The sequence below is a fragment of the Hippoglossus stenolepis genome, chromosome 4, assembly GCF_022539355.2.
Source record: "Hippoglossus stenolepis isolate QCI-W04-F060 chromosome 4, HSTE1.2, whole genome shotgun sequence".
NCBI classification, from domain to species: Eukaryota; Metazoa; Chordata; class Actinopteri; order Pleuronectiformes; family Pleuronectidae; genus Hippoglossus; species Hippoglossus stenolepis.
This window is the reverse complement of record NC_061486.1, coordinates 26,413,598-26,429,023: the sequence shown is the minus strand read 5'-3', so window position 1 is coordinate 26,429,023 and position 15,426 is coordinate 26,413,598. Positions and strand designations below refer to the sequence as shown.

General features: G+C 41.0%; 1 protein-coding gene across 1 annotated transcript in view; it reads right to left on the bottom strand.

Annotated features, from left to right (window-relative positions):
* LOC118105663 (eukaryotic translation initiation factor 4 gamma 1) overlaps window positions 1-15,426 on the bottom strand; it is a 42,818-nt gene that overhangs the window by 16,316 nt on the left and 11,076 nt on the right. Inside the window, exons 5-11 of the mRNA XM_047339714.1 lie at window positions 15,254-15,286; window positions 13,754-13,774; window positions 12,992-13,186; window positions 12,163-12,265; window positions 6,642-6,781; window positions 611-703; window positions 200-287 (exon numbers count right to left, since the gene is read on the bottom strand). Of these exons, the coding sequence (XP_047195670.1) occupies window positions 200-287; window positions 611-703; window positions 6,642-6,781; window positions 12,163-12,265; window positions 12,992-13,186; window positions 13,754-13,774; window positions 15,254-15,286 (673 nt within the window). The remainder of the gene's footprint in view (window positions 1-199; window positions 288-610; window positions 704-6,641; window positions 6,782-12,162; window positions 12,266-12,991; window positions 13,187-13,753; window positions 13,775-15,253; window positions 15,287-15,426) is intronic.

Below are 15,426 nucleotides of genomic sequence, written 5' to 3'. Positions count from 1 at the left end.
TTACTTATGGAGCAACAACTTTGAACCACCCACAAGAAAAACAACAATATATGCATTAAACATATGAGAAGTGTAAAAACAAATGTTAAACATAAAAGAGTAAGAAGCACTATTATATGCTGCGGAATAAAATATGAACAATATCAAAATGATACAATCTAAGTGTGACTGTCCATGCTTCTGTCCATGTGGCACTCACCTGGTCTAACCAGTGCTGGTGTATCGTCAGCTGGGACGCTCTCACCGTTGGCCTGTGCCACTGCTGTGTTTTCTGATCCAGATATGGTCTGTTGGGAGACGTACACACATTGAATAATGACGTGTGACCTTTGTGGTGAGGACAACACTACTTTTTCCACTCGACTAGGAGAAAAGAAACAATGCTTTGTATTGTAACACGTGTGTGAGAGCTGACAATCTGTAGCATTTCCTGTGAACAAATTCTTGTTTTAGGAGTTTAGAAGTTGTGTTTAGTTAGTCTCGTCACTTAACTTACCTTTTTCCAAAATTTGAGAGAGTTAATTTGTCTGTTCAAAATATAATGGATGCTGTTGATTTCAATGTTCGCTGTGTTACTCTGCTTAGTTGGGATCACGGCATTATAGCTCACCTGTGGTGGGGTTGGGGTAGAGCCACTACGGCCCCCTGACATAATCTCCTCTGTAATGTCTCGACCTCCTTGGTTTGGGTCTCTTATTCTTATCTGGGGGAGAGAGGGAGGAGATCAGCTGTCAGGGTGGGAGTGTTAGGTAAAACCAGAGAAATAGAAAGTTAAGAGGGCAGGTAATAAATCTGCAAAGTAGAAAAAGCACTAAAATAATGACATAAATCTAAGACCTGATAAACCTTCATTAGTCAATCTGCATGGTTTTTGTTCCCCAAATAAAGAATAAAAAAACAAGAGAAAACCTCCAACAGTGTGGAGCAACTTGTAAAATAAAGGTAGCCTTCCCATGATGCAACACCTATAATCATCAGCCCTTTCCAAGTCCTCCCTTCTGCTATGACTCCCTGTGTGCCTCTCATTCAATGTAAGCTACAATTCTCACTCTGTGAATGCTGAGGTACACCAAATCAAACACTAACCGCCATGCAAATTCCTCGGCTGTTAAACTGAAAGAGCCTCAGCCTCTTAGTCACCGTTAAAGCTGTCTGACTTAGCAGGAACCGAGTTAACAGACTTTAAGCCAAATAGTCCGAAAAATTCCTTTGCCGATTTAAGCTGATGTGAAAATTTCAGACTCTCACAAATGCAAAACACAATCAGGACGGACAACAGACAGCTTTCCTGTGTAAACACAGAGACAGAGGGGGACTGGGTGAAAATCTTATCACTCACTCATAAGCAGGGCCCTTACACTGCAAACGTGTTTCTACTCAGCACTCTTTTTCTCTCACTCACTCTACACATACTTACTTTTGGAAGTCAGAGCTGTCATGAATGTGGTATGAGCCAGAAAGCTACGAAATAAAGGGACGCACCCAGTCACTAGACAAGAGATTAACTGTACAAAATAACAGCGAGCTGGTTTGTCGCTTACAACTTGTCGGCCAAATTCTGACTTTAAGAACAATATTGGCTTGTTGCTACTGACCTTAACCTGGTTCAGCCTGTCAGCAACTCCCCTCCCGGAGCATTACAAACCCTAGCAGGCCTCTCTCATCCTGGGACTGGAGTAGCAGTTCCAGTGGGCCTCGGGGTTGGACTTTAAACCCAGCAGAGCAGGGTGGTGGGTGGATGTAGCACTCGGTTTACCTCAGCTAAACTCACACACACATCCAGAGTGAGCTACACGCCAGCAGAGCAGGACCGAGCTGGGCCTGACTGTCAGTAAGCTAGCTAGCAACTTGACTCACTCCCTCCCTCTTTCACTGCTGAACAGTACAGGGAGGGGGGTGAAAAAAGGATAATGCGACTGGCCTTGTAAAGCTATGGCATTGGAATGTGCACCCCCCGCCCACAGAGGCGAACACAGAGTTGAAGGGGCCGGAGAGTTAAGGAGGGGCTGGGTAAGGGAAATGGGAGGGTTTCAAAAAGGGGGAAAAAAAAGTTATTATTATCAAATGAGCAGCAGTTAGGACAAGAAACTCCCCCTTTTTCCTCATACTCTCTCTCTCTCTCTCTGCTCTGTCATCCTGTACACTCTGTACACTGTACCAGTTTTTCCTCAATTTATTTTTCAGGCTCCCTCCCTCTGAGAGAAGGAGAAGGGGGAGGTTGGGGAGGGGGTGGGAGCTGCCACAGCAGCAGAGGAAGGCTGGATGGTTAGCCCTTCCGGCTCAGAAAAGGGAGGAGACCAATGGCCACGTGGAGCTGAGCTATGTGCTGATATGTCCTTCACCCCCCTCCACTCCACATTTTTTCTTTGACACACAGCCAGAGGGGGAGAGAGGGAGTAGAAAAGTTAAGAAAAGGTAGTTTGCACAGCTTCAGCCAATGCATGATGTTAGCATTATGCAACTACATAAAGGTTGTGCACGTCTACACAGTCCTGTAAGAGGAAGGTAACATAGCTGAAGTATGAATATCACTCACTCAAGCAGTTTTGTGCCACAGTTCTTCGAGTGACATTTTGTGTGGATGTGTGTTACAGAGACAGTGCATCAGGACCTTGAAGCCAACATCGAAACACGGCCTTAGCCCATGGGAACGGGGACAAAGTCCACCCCAGGTGACAACAGTCACTGATAAGCATTTATAAACCTCGATGAGGCACCCAGACATCGTGGGAGTATCCAGGCAAAAGAGCAGAGCAACTCCACTGATCGCTGAGACCCCCCTTTCCAGGCTTCTTACTAAACCAAGCCTTAATATATGGAAGATTCTACATGGAGAAAAAGATGACATCATGTATTGGCAGATAGTGACTTATGCCTAATCAGATGAGGACAAACAATGGTTCAAGTCCCAGCTTCCATAAAGTAAAACAAATTCTGCTAGTCAGGCCCCAAATTTACCACAGATAAGCTCCAAACTAGACAAAACCAGTTTCAAGACACAGAGACACAAGTTGATTAGCAGCACTATGAGAGAAAACCCATACACAGCCAAACCTGTTCACATAGCACATGTTTGTGCCCGTCATGATTTAACAGAGACTCTAATAAAAGGTTATTTTAAAACTTTGATCAAGGAGATGAGTCACTTTGACTGCAATCGTTGATTAAATGAAGTAAGTGGCATCAAGTGAAACAGGTTGAAAAACAGATTTGCAGAAAATAAAATACTTATTTTAACTGGATAGAGGAGTCTCTGGGGTACCAGGAAAGGTGTTTTGGAAAACCAGTGGCGTATATTTGTGACTCAAATGCAACCATCAGCACAGACTGTAAAGACGAAGATTACATGAGGCACAAACTGGGGCTTCAGTTCACAGAGAGCTACCACATACCAGGCGAGGGCCATCTGAGAGCAGAGGAAACACTAGACATACTGTAGAACTGGGGAATATGTTGCACAGCAGCTCAGTCTAACAGAACACCAAGCTACGGTCGAGTTCACCTCGATGTTATTCTAGCCCTGTGAATCCTGGCACATCAAACAAGAAAATTCACATTTTTGGAAATTAAAGTGTTGAATCTTTTCACAAATACAAAGAAATTGGGCAAATCCATTGAAAACATTTTTGGATAATAATTTTTTCAATGACCACCAATTTATTGACCACAACAGTGTCCACTGCATTGGGAACATTTCAATAGGTTTAGCTTTTTAAAAAGTAAAAGAAAATCCACCTTCGCCTGAACAGGTACATTAACTATTATTTTTGGTGTTTAAAGGATGATACAATTTCACTAGTGAACAGGGTACAGAATAGGATGTAATTAAAAGTCGCTTCAATAAAGAAAGTATTCATATAGAATTTACTGCCTGCAGTGCACTGATTTTACACCAGGCCTTTGCTGTTCATATTTTTTATTTACCTTGACCGTAGAACCATTAGCACCAAAGGTTAATTATCTTGAAATACCTTCCAAAATAATATTTCACACCAAGTTTGGGGAAAATCCATCCTGGAACACATTTGTTCATTTTTGTACATTTGTCACAGTTAAAAGTTTCGAATCAACAAACACATTTTAATATTAGACAAAGTTAAACCCAAGTAAACAAAAATGCAGTTTTTAAATTTATGAAGGAAAAATGCTATCCAAACCTATCTGGCCAAATGTGAAAAATGAATTGCTCCCTTAGTTTCTTAATCAACCAATTAACCAAATTGAATTGATAACTGTCACGAGTAACCCATGCAGGATTACTGCCTCAATCTAAACATCACCCCAGCAGAACCTGCCTGGCAATGTTAAGTCGGTTAAAGAAACATCACATGATGCCACGAACTTAATGCATTCAAGAACAGATGTAAAACTAAGTCACTGAAATCTATCTAGTCTAGAAAGGGTTAGAAAACCATTGCCAAGACTCAAGGAAGAAAACCATGGTAAGAACCATCTACCTACTAATTCTGCAAACGTCTGTCTGGCTGTATGTGGAATGCATATCGCCCTGTAGCAGTCAGTGCATGGTATATTGTAGAAGTGTTTGAGGAGGACTCAGTAATGACATGGAATAATCTGAAGTAGCTCCAGAGCATTAACACAGGCCAAGCAAACAGCCATTCCAAAACAGAAGGGTCAAATTAAGAAAAGTTGAATTTGTGGTGAACCTTCCCTGGAGTGGCTGGCTGACCAAAAGTCCTGCAAAAGCACTTCAACGAATCATCGGAGCAAAAGATCACGAAAGAATCCAGACAAACATCTAAAGAACTGCCGGCCTTACTTGACACAGTTAAGGTCAGGTTTCTCAATTTCATAAAGAGGAAGACAATAAGCGAAAACGTAATATATATTGCAAGCTGCAAACCACTGCTGACCAAAGAGAACAAAAAGGTTTGTTTCACTTTCGCCAAAAAACAGCTTGATGTCCCATTAGACCGTTAAAATAATCTTCTGTGGAGGAGTAAAAAGTCGTCCTTTTTTAAAAGGACATGGGTCCAGCTACGGAAAGCTAGCGAAAAAGCTAACAGCATTCCACAGTAAGAGCATCGTACCAACAGTTAAACACCCTGGTAGGTGGTAGTGGTGTGAATGTCTGGGGCTGCTTTGCTGCTTCAGTTCCTGGACAATCCAGGCCATCATTGAAGGAACCACGACTTCTGCTCTTTTACCAGAAAATCCTGAAGGAGAGTATCCACCTATCAGTTTGTGGCCTAAACCTCAAGTGCAGTTGGGTTTTGCAGCAGGACAATGATCCAGAGCATACAGGCATTCCACCTCTGCATGGCTCAAAAGATATAAAATTAAGGTTTTGGAGTGGCCTAGTCAAAGTTGTGATTTAAATCCAGTGGAGATGCCGTGGCCAAGACCTTCAACTGGGAATTAATGCTTGAAAACCCTCTGATGTGGTTTAATTAAAACAATTCTACAAAGAAACATGACCAAAAATTCCTCTAGTGATATTAAAGACTTGTCGCAAGTTATAGCAAACATTTGAATGCAGTTGGGGCCGCCGACAGCGACAGAACCATTTATTAGGTTTTGGGGGCAATTACTTCTTCACTCTTTACCTTCAATAAATGGAATGATAATTTAAACATGCAATTCAAACTTCGGCCTCTAGGGTTCTCTCTGTAAACATTAACAAATGATCTCGTTTGATGACATAGTGAGGCAGCGTGGGATAATGTGAGTTGTTGTCTTTACCACCATTGCCAATGAAAATCTACCTGACACGAGCAAGTCATGTTACTGAGTTTTATTTACATTACGCAGCAAACAGCAATGACTAATCGTGATCCATTATGAGTGTCCAGTGCAAACAGTGGACAGAGTAAACAGCCGGCTGTCTAACTGGCCAACTGTGGGTTTTTCTTTCGTCATATGCCCAAGAGGTTACAGCCGAGACAGGCAAAGCTATCGGTAAAGAGGATATGATGTAATTAAAAAGGCAACCAAAATGAAACGTCCTGTTACCTTGAAAAAATTGGGGATTTCTCTGGGTTTGAAAATTGTTAGAAACATTTTGGATAGCGCAAGTACAAAAAAATAAACATATGTCTAATCATCTTTAGTCATAGTATAATTGTTACATATTATATCTTTAAAAGCGGAAGTAGTGTTTAATCATGATGTCAAAATAATGTTAAAATAAGTTGGTTGATCTGAAACATTTTAATGCCCCAAAGAATCAAAAATAGAGGAAATCGGGAGGAAGTCAAAATTTATCCTAAGAACTTGAGTCTATCTCAAAGTAGCTGTTTGGGGATGGGATTTTCTCATGGGTTGAAAACACATATGCTGTCTTCACATGGAAATATTTAAAAAGGACTAGTGAGAGTTTAAGTACCTGACCTCTGATACACACATGCTGTTCAAATAGAGCTGATAACATTTTCCATTTTAAACAAACTGTTCTTTAAGGTCTGTGCTACTCAGTTATTCACATTTCAACCATGTTTAACATTCTAAGAAGCCTGTTCCAGGTTAATGGTTCATTCTGCTAATAAAAGGTTATTGCTTGGAATCATGAGGAGACTATGAGACAAAAGAGGATAATATGGAAACCCTAAACAGCAAATGTGTTCATCAAGACTACAAGTAAGTTATGTAACATATTTTGTGTTATGGAATAGCAACTGTACCGGTTTGCGTTCCCGTTTCGTGGGGATGTGTTGTGGAGGCTGAGGTGGTGGTTGCTGCTGTTGAGGGGCAGGGTTCATAATAACCGGTGCCGCCTGCACCGAGGGGGTGAACTGTGGCTGGGCGGGGTAGTAGGCCCCTGCTGCGGATCAGACAGAGAGAACAACGTCAACCAACACATTCTGATTTAATCCTACACGACATAAACACACAAGACAATACATGAGCTGTATTTACACAATGGCAGCCAACATCGATAATGTTCTGAAAGTCAAGTTCTGCTGCATCTAAAATGTGAAATGTGATTTTACAGCATAACAGCTGCTGTTTTATGTCCAGTACAATGTTATAATGCCATTACACTGAGGTAATTGTTTTAGTAGGTACTTATGTCTTTTCAGCACCAGTTGAGGATGTGTTGGGCTTATATTAACATTTAATGCATATATCTGATGAAGTAATAATGAACCGTTTACAATCTGTGTAATGACACTGTAATTACACTTCCATTCCTAGATTATAAAAATAAACAATGTTTAAACGTATCACAGCAACATTTCACTTTTATCTTAAGGGATTTAGTTATGATTCATGAGTGAAAACAAGTGAAAAAAAATAAATATATAAATGAGTTTAGAGACTGTAAAAGAATAAACAATAATCATTAAAACCATACAAGGACACCCTCAGGATAAATGATGGTATTTAATACCAGGTCAAATGTTTGTGTAAACCAGTGTGTTCTTTACTTTTATACGCTCATACATCCAAACTGTTTCAGTAAAGCAAGGCCTTGCACTCAGAGGGTACCAGACAGTACCTGCTGAATAGCTCTTCCACTGTATTCAAATTCATGTAGAATTTTTTGCCTCACGTTACTTGAGCAAATCTGTGAGCTTAATGCGACATATTTATACTGCCTAAAAATATTCCGTTTTTCTGAATATTTGTTATGATATTACTGACAATAATTAACAATCATGTCATTTCAGATCCTGGGAACACCAAGTTCTTGGCATATTTACATGAAATGTTGATTTATGAAACAAGTCACTGAAAACAAATAAACATATTATTTTAAATTGTGTCTTTCCGTCGACTCTGTATGCTCTTGCGTAAGCTCAGAATTCCCCTTCATGTTGAATCTGACAGCACGGTCGACATGGCATCTGGAGATCAGCACAGGTATAGGCCTTCAGGCCATGACCAAGCAACCTCTCCCTCTGTGCATTGGTTTCTCTTATTTCTTAAGGATATAGATATCATATAAAATTCATAAATTAAATCAAGACACCTTGAAAACAGCTCCTGAAAAGAGTAACAAATCAACAGCTCAAAGAACTTCGATTAGCCCACCCTGTCAATAACGTCAACAAGACATCCAAGAGCTCAGTGATATTACCTGGCCTTGTACCTGACCCCAGCTACAGTCCAGCTCAGTTGTTGCCCACTTTCAAAGGACTGGGATAATGAAATCCTCTGATTGAGAAGGCCTCTCTTTCAGCCTGGCAGTGGCTAGCTCCTGCTCGGCCCCTCTCCCCCTCTGCATGCATTTCAGTCTAACTCACATTACTGAGTCTGCATTGTTGACCAGGAGCAGCTCGGCCTAAATATAGTCAAAAACCCACACCGGCTGGGGGAAGAGAGCAAGCGTGCAAGAGGGAAAGGGAGGGAAGACAGACGGAGAGAGAAGGACAGCGAGGGGCTGAAGGGGAACATGCTGGGAAGCAGAAAGCCAGAAGGCAGAATGAGACTTTTCTTGGACAGTGTCCCAATACTGTAAATAAGAGGCTTGAGATATGACTCACAAAGTGCAGGAGGTCGAGAGAGCAATGAGAGAGGGGCGGACTGCAAAGAGACACACTATCTAGACGACACCTACCCTCAGAATCCTGCTGCTCTTGAGACCCACGATTCCCCATGTTGAATGCCTGCTGAAAGCAGATCTGCGTTTAACCAGAAAATGGAGAGGGGTTTTCTCTTCAAACCCCCCTCTCTGGCTTTTTCCTGTCCTCTCTACAGGTGCCCTCTCAGAATGACTTCTTTTAATGCTCAGCCCTCCCTCTTCCAGCGTGTCTCCATTTTGCTCCTCCCTCTGACCTTCCACTTTTTTTTTTTTTACCTTCCTCCCTCCCTTCCTTCATTTCCCCCTCCACAGTGCACTGGCAGGCAAACAAAACTGTACAGTTGTGCGAATCAGAGTGGCTCTAATTCGGCTGAGGGCTGCCCCTATCTTATCACAACAGACAACTGATGTGATCCATGCTGGTATACACGGGATTGTTTACTACAACAAGGGCTGGGTCGTGTGTATGTGTGCAGGATTACTTCAGCAGATCACTCAACTTTGGGGGAGGGAGTCTTAAAAATAGATATTCCGTCAGCAGCACTATGTTTGAGTGTGTGTCTTTACCTGATGGCTATTAAAGGAATCATTGGTCAAAGAGATGGCACCAATTAAAAGTGCTGGGGCGTGGGGGATCAAAGAATGATATTCTGGGACTGTTACTATCCCCTTACCAAAGTTTTATGATGGTGCTGAAAGAAAATAACTATTCCTGCTCAGAAACAATATATCTGTACCACTGTCTTGGCCCTACACTATATCCAGTGTATGTTTACAAAGCAAACAGTAGATCAGAGACTAGAGTTTGAGAGCAATGTCTCACTGTCACATGACCACGTATTCAGGGTCATATGCCAACCTGATGTCGTGACATGTGACTTGCAGAACTAGCAATGTGACACTGTCCAACACAAACATATGAGACAGTCATACAAATAAACACCATAGACAGCCAAACAGCTATTTCAGATCTTCGACTGTCTGATACTATATTTTTTTGTTTCTTTCTTATTTAAGTAGACAGACTTAGTACACAAACAATAAATACAAAGAAATGTCCCACTGAGTGGCTACACCAAACAGCACACACTCTTGATCATCAGTTCCATAAATGTCAGATTTTTTTCAATCAAGATACGTTAACTATTCTGAGAAATAAATGTAAATGACACCCTACCTCTCAATTTTCAATCGTTTTGAAAATAGAGCCAAATTATAATATACATTATCTCAAGGCATTTTACATAGAAGGTCAAGACTTTAAACTTATAGAGAAACCCAAAGGTTCCCACAGCGTGCAAGCACTTTGGTGACTGTGTAGAGGAAAAACTCCCTCATTGACTGGAAGAAACCTCTAGCAGAACCCGACTCAATGTGGGCATCCATCTGCCTTGACCGGACCAGGATGTATTTGCAATTTAGTGTTTCCACTTTCAACTTAAGTCTACAGCAGATATGTATTTTCAATTGTTTGGCCAAATAAGAATAATGCTTAATCTAATGATCACTGAACAGCTACCTTGAGAATATCAACAATAGAAAGTGTTGACTGCTACAGGCTTCAGTGTTCTCATGTCTATTATCGGATTATATTTTCAAATGCATTCAGTCTTTTAAAACTAGCATGCCTTAACATGCTCACAGTTTAATACATCATTTAACATGGGGTTCATTAACATCAATATAATATTCAGAATACAGGATCAGTGAAAATATATATCGCAAATAGAGTTGAGTTGTTGACATATCCATTCACTAAGTGCAGGAGGAAACTGAAAATGGTGATTTCATGCAACAGATCAAATGGATGCAAAAATCAGGTAACATTTTTACACCAACTTTGAGAAATTTGTTTAAGTTAAATAAAGGTAAAATCTAAGATGAGCTCAGACCAAATGATTGGCTAGACCTGCTTCTCAATGCAGCCCGAATGAAATCTAACATGCAGTTACATTGTGATTGTTTCCAACACATAAACCCCTTCAAGAGAATAGGTTATTTGAAAAACCTTATAGACTGATCTTGGCTTAATTTAGCTGCTTTAAACACTGATTTTCACTGGCACATTTTCTGCTTCATACAAGCGTGTTACAGCTCTGTGGGAAAATCACATTTCCCTTAGCAGCTTTGCATACGCGAGTGCAGAGTGTGCAGAGGTATTGTTCGAGCACCATGCACATCACAGGGTGTGTGTACTGCATGGTGAGGTGCAAAGAGCATGGGCATGAAAAGCCTAATAGGAAGAATTGTGTTTTTACAGTCCTTTATTCAGGCCTGCACGTTCGATTGCTGATGAGCTACAGTTTAAACAAAGACAACACATAGTTTAGATGCCTGCTGGTGAGTGGGGGGGTCAGCAAGTTTGCTCGGGCATTGTCAGTTCTTGTGGTGTACTGACACTCAGCCGCCTCTAGAGGGTGCGACAACCCAAGGGATCAGAAGGAAACATGTCTGCAGTGCTACTGCATTTTGTAGATGTGAAGTTATGAATGTTTATGAAAACAGAATATGCTGGTAATATATAAAGAGTTTAAAAACCAGAGATACATTAATATGTATTAATTACTATTGACAGCCGCTTTTTATGTGCATTATAGACACAAGAATCTGAAATGCTAAATACAGATGTTATGTACACTGACATTCATGCTTTAATATATTTTTCTGGTGTACCTGTTTCACTCAAGCTGCTCTGACTATGACAGACAGCAACTTTTTCCATGTTCCACTTTCAACACGTCACCAAGACAACAGCTTGTCTTATAACTGCATTTCATTATGGTCATATGTTAGCTGACAGAGTCATCTCTGCTGATTTCTCTGTGTGCGATTGTGAATGTCATTGTACAACTGACAGATGTCGTTGCTCTTTGGTTCTGAGGAACACCCCTCCAGACATTAAACATTCTGCTACAGATTCTCAGTAGATACATTGAGCTTCCACGAAGCAAGAAGATGTAAGGAACACAGCGGAGTCATTTTGGCCTTTGAGATTAGGACAACAATAATTAATAGCAACATCATTAGAAGTGATTTATTAAAGGCAGACCACTTCTTTTTGTAAACATTGATATGAAAAGACTCGGTGACCAGGGCAGCAAATGGAAAAAGCCCAGATTGCCAAAGCATCTAAGAACATCACAAAGAAACTAAATCACGAGGACGAAAGATAAAACATGAAATGATAAGTGGAAAACCTTTTGAAAACAACTACCTCGGTAACAGCAATATGTGAGTCATCAGTTACCACAGGGGAGGATTTTTCATGAGGTTATCTTTGTAAGCGTGCCATGCTGCCTGCCTTCTGTAAAATAATTCTTAACATTACATTAAGGAGTGTTAGAAATTTAATGTTGCGGACATGGTACATGTCAGTGTACATTTTTTTTGCTTCCTTAACTGATCAACTTTGGAAGATGTTGGACCTGTGGTTGCTGGTAGTAACAGGTAACAGTGTTCTGATGCCTCTGATTCCGACACCGCATTGGGGGCAGTCGAGATACTGGGGCAGCAGTATGGTGGCTTTGATTGGTTCAGTGTAAACACAAGGGGTATTGTTAACATCACTGTAGCGGGATCTGTGTATAAAAGGGGCCTGTGTCAATTTAAAAACCCCTGTTAAGTGTCTCTCTGTGTGTGTGAGTGGCTCAGGTGAGGCCCCAGGTAGAGCCTCTTACCATAAGTACCATATTCAGCTGGGCTGGTGCCTGGGTAGAAGCCTGGGGTGCCTGCTGGGACTGGGTATTGCTGGGGTGTGGCCACGTAGGTAGCTGACCGGTACTAAGGAAACAAACAGAAGGGAACATGGAAGATAAGACAGAAAGAGAGGAACAAGACAAAATCATACCACAGTGATAAAAACGTATAAAAGTGTGACTCAGACTTGTACACAACAAGATAAGTCCCCCTCTCTTCACTGTAAAATCTCAAGGTAAGTAACTGTGTAGTTTGCTTAGTGGCTTTACTGCTTGTAAAAAGTGCCACAATGTATAAGCTTGGCACGTTGTTACGGAGGCAGCACAGTTGCTGTGACATTGCAGATACTTTAACAAGAACACAACTCGGCCACCAGAACAGGAGGACAAGGAGGACATAACCTAGTTTATGTGAGTGCGTATTTAGTTGGTGTGTATGTTGCATGTGTGTTTCATCCCGGGTTATGGGTCAGGTCGCGTGTTTTATATTAACGAGTCCCAGCGGATCTGTATTGGACTTAGAGATAAATGCGGGTAACGGCTCCAGTACAAAAACAGACCTGTGCAGGACTTAATACCTTGTGTCTGTAATGTATAGAACATTTATTACAACAATGGGTGGATAACAAAAGCTTAATATTTACACAGGCATAAAAAGGAAAATATTTTTTTTCTCTTTTCATCAACTTGGAAAGTTATGTGTGTAAATGTGGTGTGCCATGTCTGCTCAATTATTTACACCATCTGGTTTGTGCACAAGGACAATCTGGCAGTGTCACTAGCTGAAAACAACCCAGTTTGTGCCCCCTACCTGTCCCGGTATGAAGTAGGCGGGTCCCTGAGGCGAGTTGGGGAAGGGCAACTGTTGCCCAGGGATCATCATCATTTGGGAGCCAGGGCCTGGCTGGTAGACATGGGTGGGCGCCACGGGTCGAGGGGCATTGCTGGGAGGGACACCTCGCGGCCCACTACCAGGAGGCAAGCTGGCCCTGTTGGTGTAGTAGGGCTAAACAGCAGGGAGGTGAGAATAAATAGTAAGGGAAAGGTGAGGATGGAGATTGATATTGAGAGGACATAGAACAAATGTAGATGTTAGTGGGAAAGACAAGCAAGAGGGGAACAGGATGAATGGAAAATGTTGGAAGATTAATGGGATGAATTAGGTAGAAAAGAGACAAAGTAACGAGGGAATTATTAGTTATCTTTCTGAAACCTCTGACATAAAACATACCCCCAGTACCCTGATCTGATTTAATCTATTGGACCAAGTGGAGGTGGCTTGTCCAACATAACAGCAAGGCTCAAAGTTTGCCCATGAATCTGTGGCTACACTCCAACTGGAAACATATTGGCCCTGCCTGCCTGGAGAGATAAAGCAGCTAATGCAGGTTCATTCAGAGCCTCCTCATTGACATTCTGCTGCTCGCCTGGGAGCTAACTGCCGTAGCCAGCGAAATGACACCAAGCCAACAAAGAACAAAGCTGCCAAATATTAGTCACACACATATTCCCTCCTCATGAGGATGAGGGGGGAAAGACTGAAGGAAAAACTGGAAGAAAAAGGATGAGTTACCTGTAGCGACCTGAAGCTTCCCTTCAGCAGCACAAACACAGATCACACACAGACACACATCATATGGAGGCAACAGGAGGGTGGGAAGAGAAGGAGTGAGAGAAAGAAAACCACCATCAGTTAGAGAAAGCCCAGGAACCATCCATTCTGAGCCAAGCAGTGAATTAACAAGCAGCATGCAGACAATAGGCAGAACATTTACTCATCATAAACTAGGTCTACTTGTCTTGAAATTACATCAGCTGGCTAGCTAATTTAGCAAACAAATGGGATGACCAACATGACGGTTGACATAGCAGAGGAAAAATGAGGGGGCCTGTACTACAAGGCAGGATTTGCAGTGTGTATAGCTTAGATTTTTCCGTCCAATGAGGCTGGTTCACTTCCCATCAAGGTAAATCACCATGGTGACTAATCCTGAACCGCCTACCTGACCTGGAGCAGGTTAAGTTCAAGATATCAAATAAAAACAAATCAAAGTCAATGGCCCAAAGGACATTACAGGATTCTTTTTAATTTTGACATGATAATGTCAGCATATATCTTGAAGACTGGAATGGTCTCACTGTTTAATATTTTGTATGTGTCCACTGTTTTAAAACAGAGCTTCTAACAAATCAAGAAAGAGCTTAACACCAAAAATACAGTTAAGACATCCCAACTATTAAAGCTTAATTTTAGTTAACTGAAGATCCTTTCCAACATAATACGTGACAGTGTAAAAAAAAAAGCCTCTGCTGTCTTATTAAAAAAATTATCTGCGCACTGTTCAATATTGTCCATCATTACCACAAGCTTATTATACCACTTTATGTTCTGGAAAAAAGGTTCTTACCTGTAAATATTACAAATATTATTATCAAATATTGATAATATGCCAATATAAACAGCTGGCTCATAACTTGGTCGTGGTCTAAATCTAATGCTTAAATTCCCACATGTACGGAAGGTGAAATCTTAAATTATAATGGCAACTAAAATTATTTTTTATCAAGCTATTGTATATTCTTGGGGTTTATCAAAATGTTCGGTACATCATTTAATGAAATAAATTATTTCCTTTTTTATTGATCTGAATTCAGATTCTTATGTGGTTGGGAAGTAAACATTACTGTTGTAAATTTACAATAAATTTATGTACAAATATTTCCTAAAAACAACAAAGGTTACCTGGAAAACTTCATGAAATCAGTAACACCAAGGTATGTTTATCAAAAATATCTTGGAGTTTGATTTTGTCAAGTTCTTTAGTCAAATCACACCATGGAACTACAGATGTTTAGATATCGATATCAGATTCAGAAATGTCTTGTGTGAAATGTAAAATGGTGACGTGTATGCAAGACTTCAGTTTTGAAGGGTGGCACAATTAGAATCAAATCCAGGTATGAGAATCAGTATTGGAACATCTCTATTTGGAAACTGTAAGTCTTTTCATTCAAAGAAAAGAGACCCCATCTATCCAATCCCTGTCATATTAGTCACTTGTGCTGTTAGTACCTGTTGGTGTAAAGGTCGGGGCCCTGGGGCAAACTAGAGGAGGAGGAGAGGCAGACAGAGCAGAGGTTAGAAAAAGCACAAGATCAACGACAGTTTCCTGACCATTATAGCAGAGGGGTGTGCCCACTTTCTGTAGAATTTTTTTTTCTTCTTTTAGTTGTTGTGGTCACCTA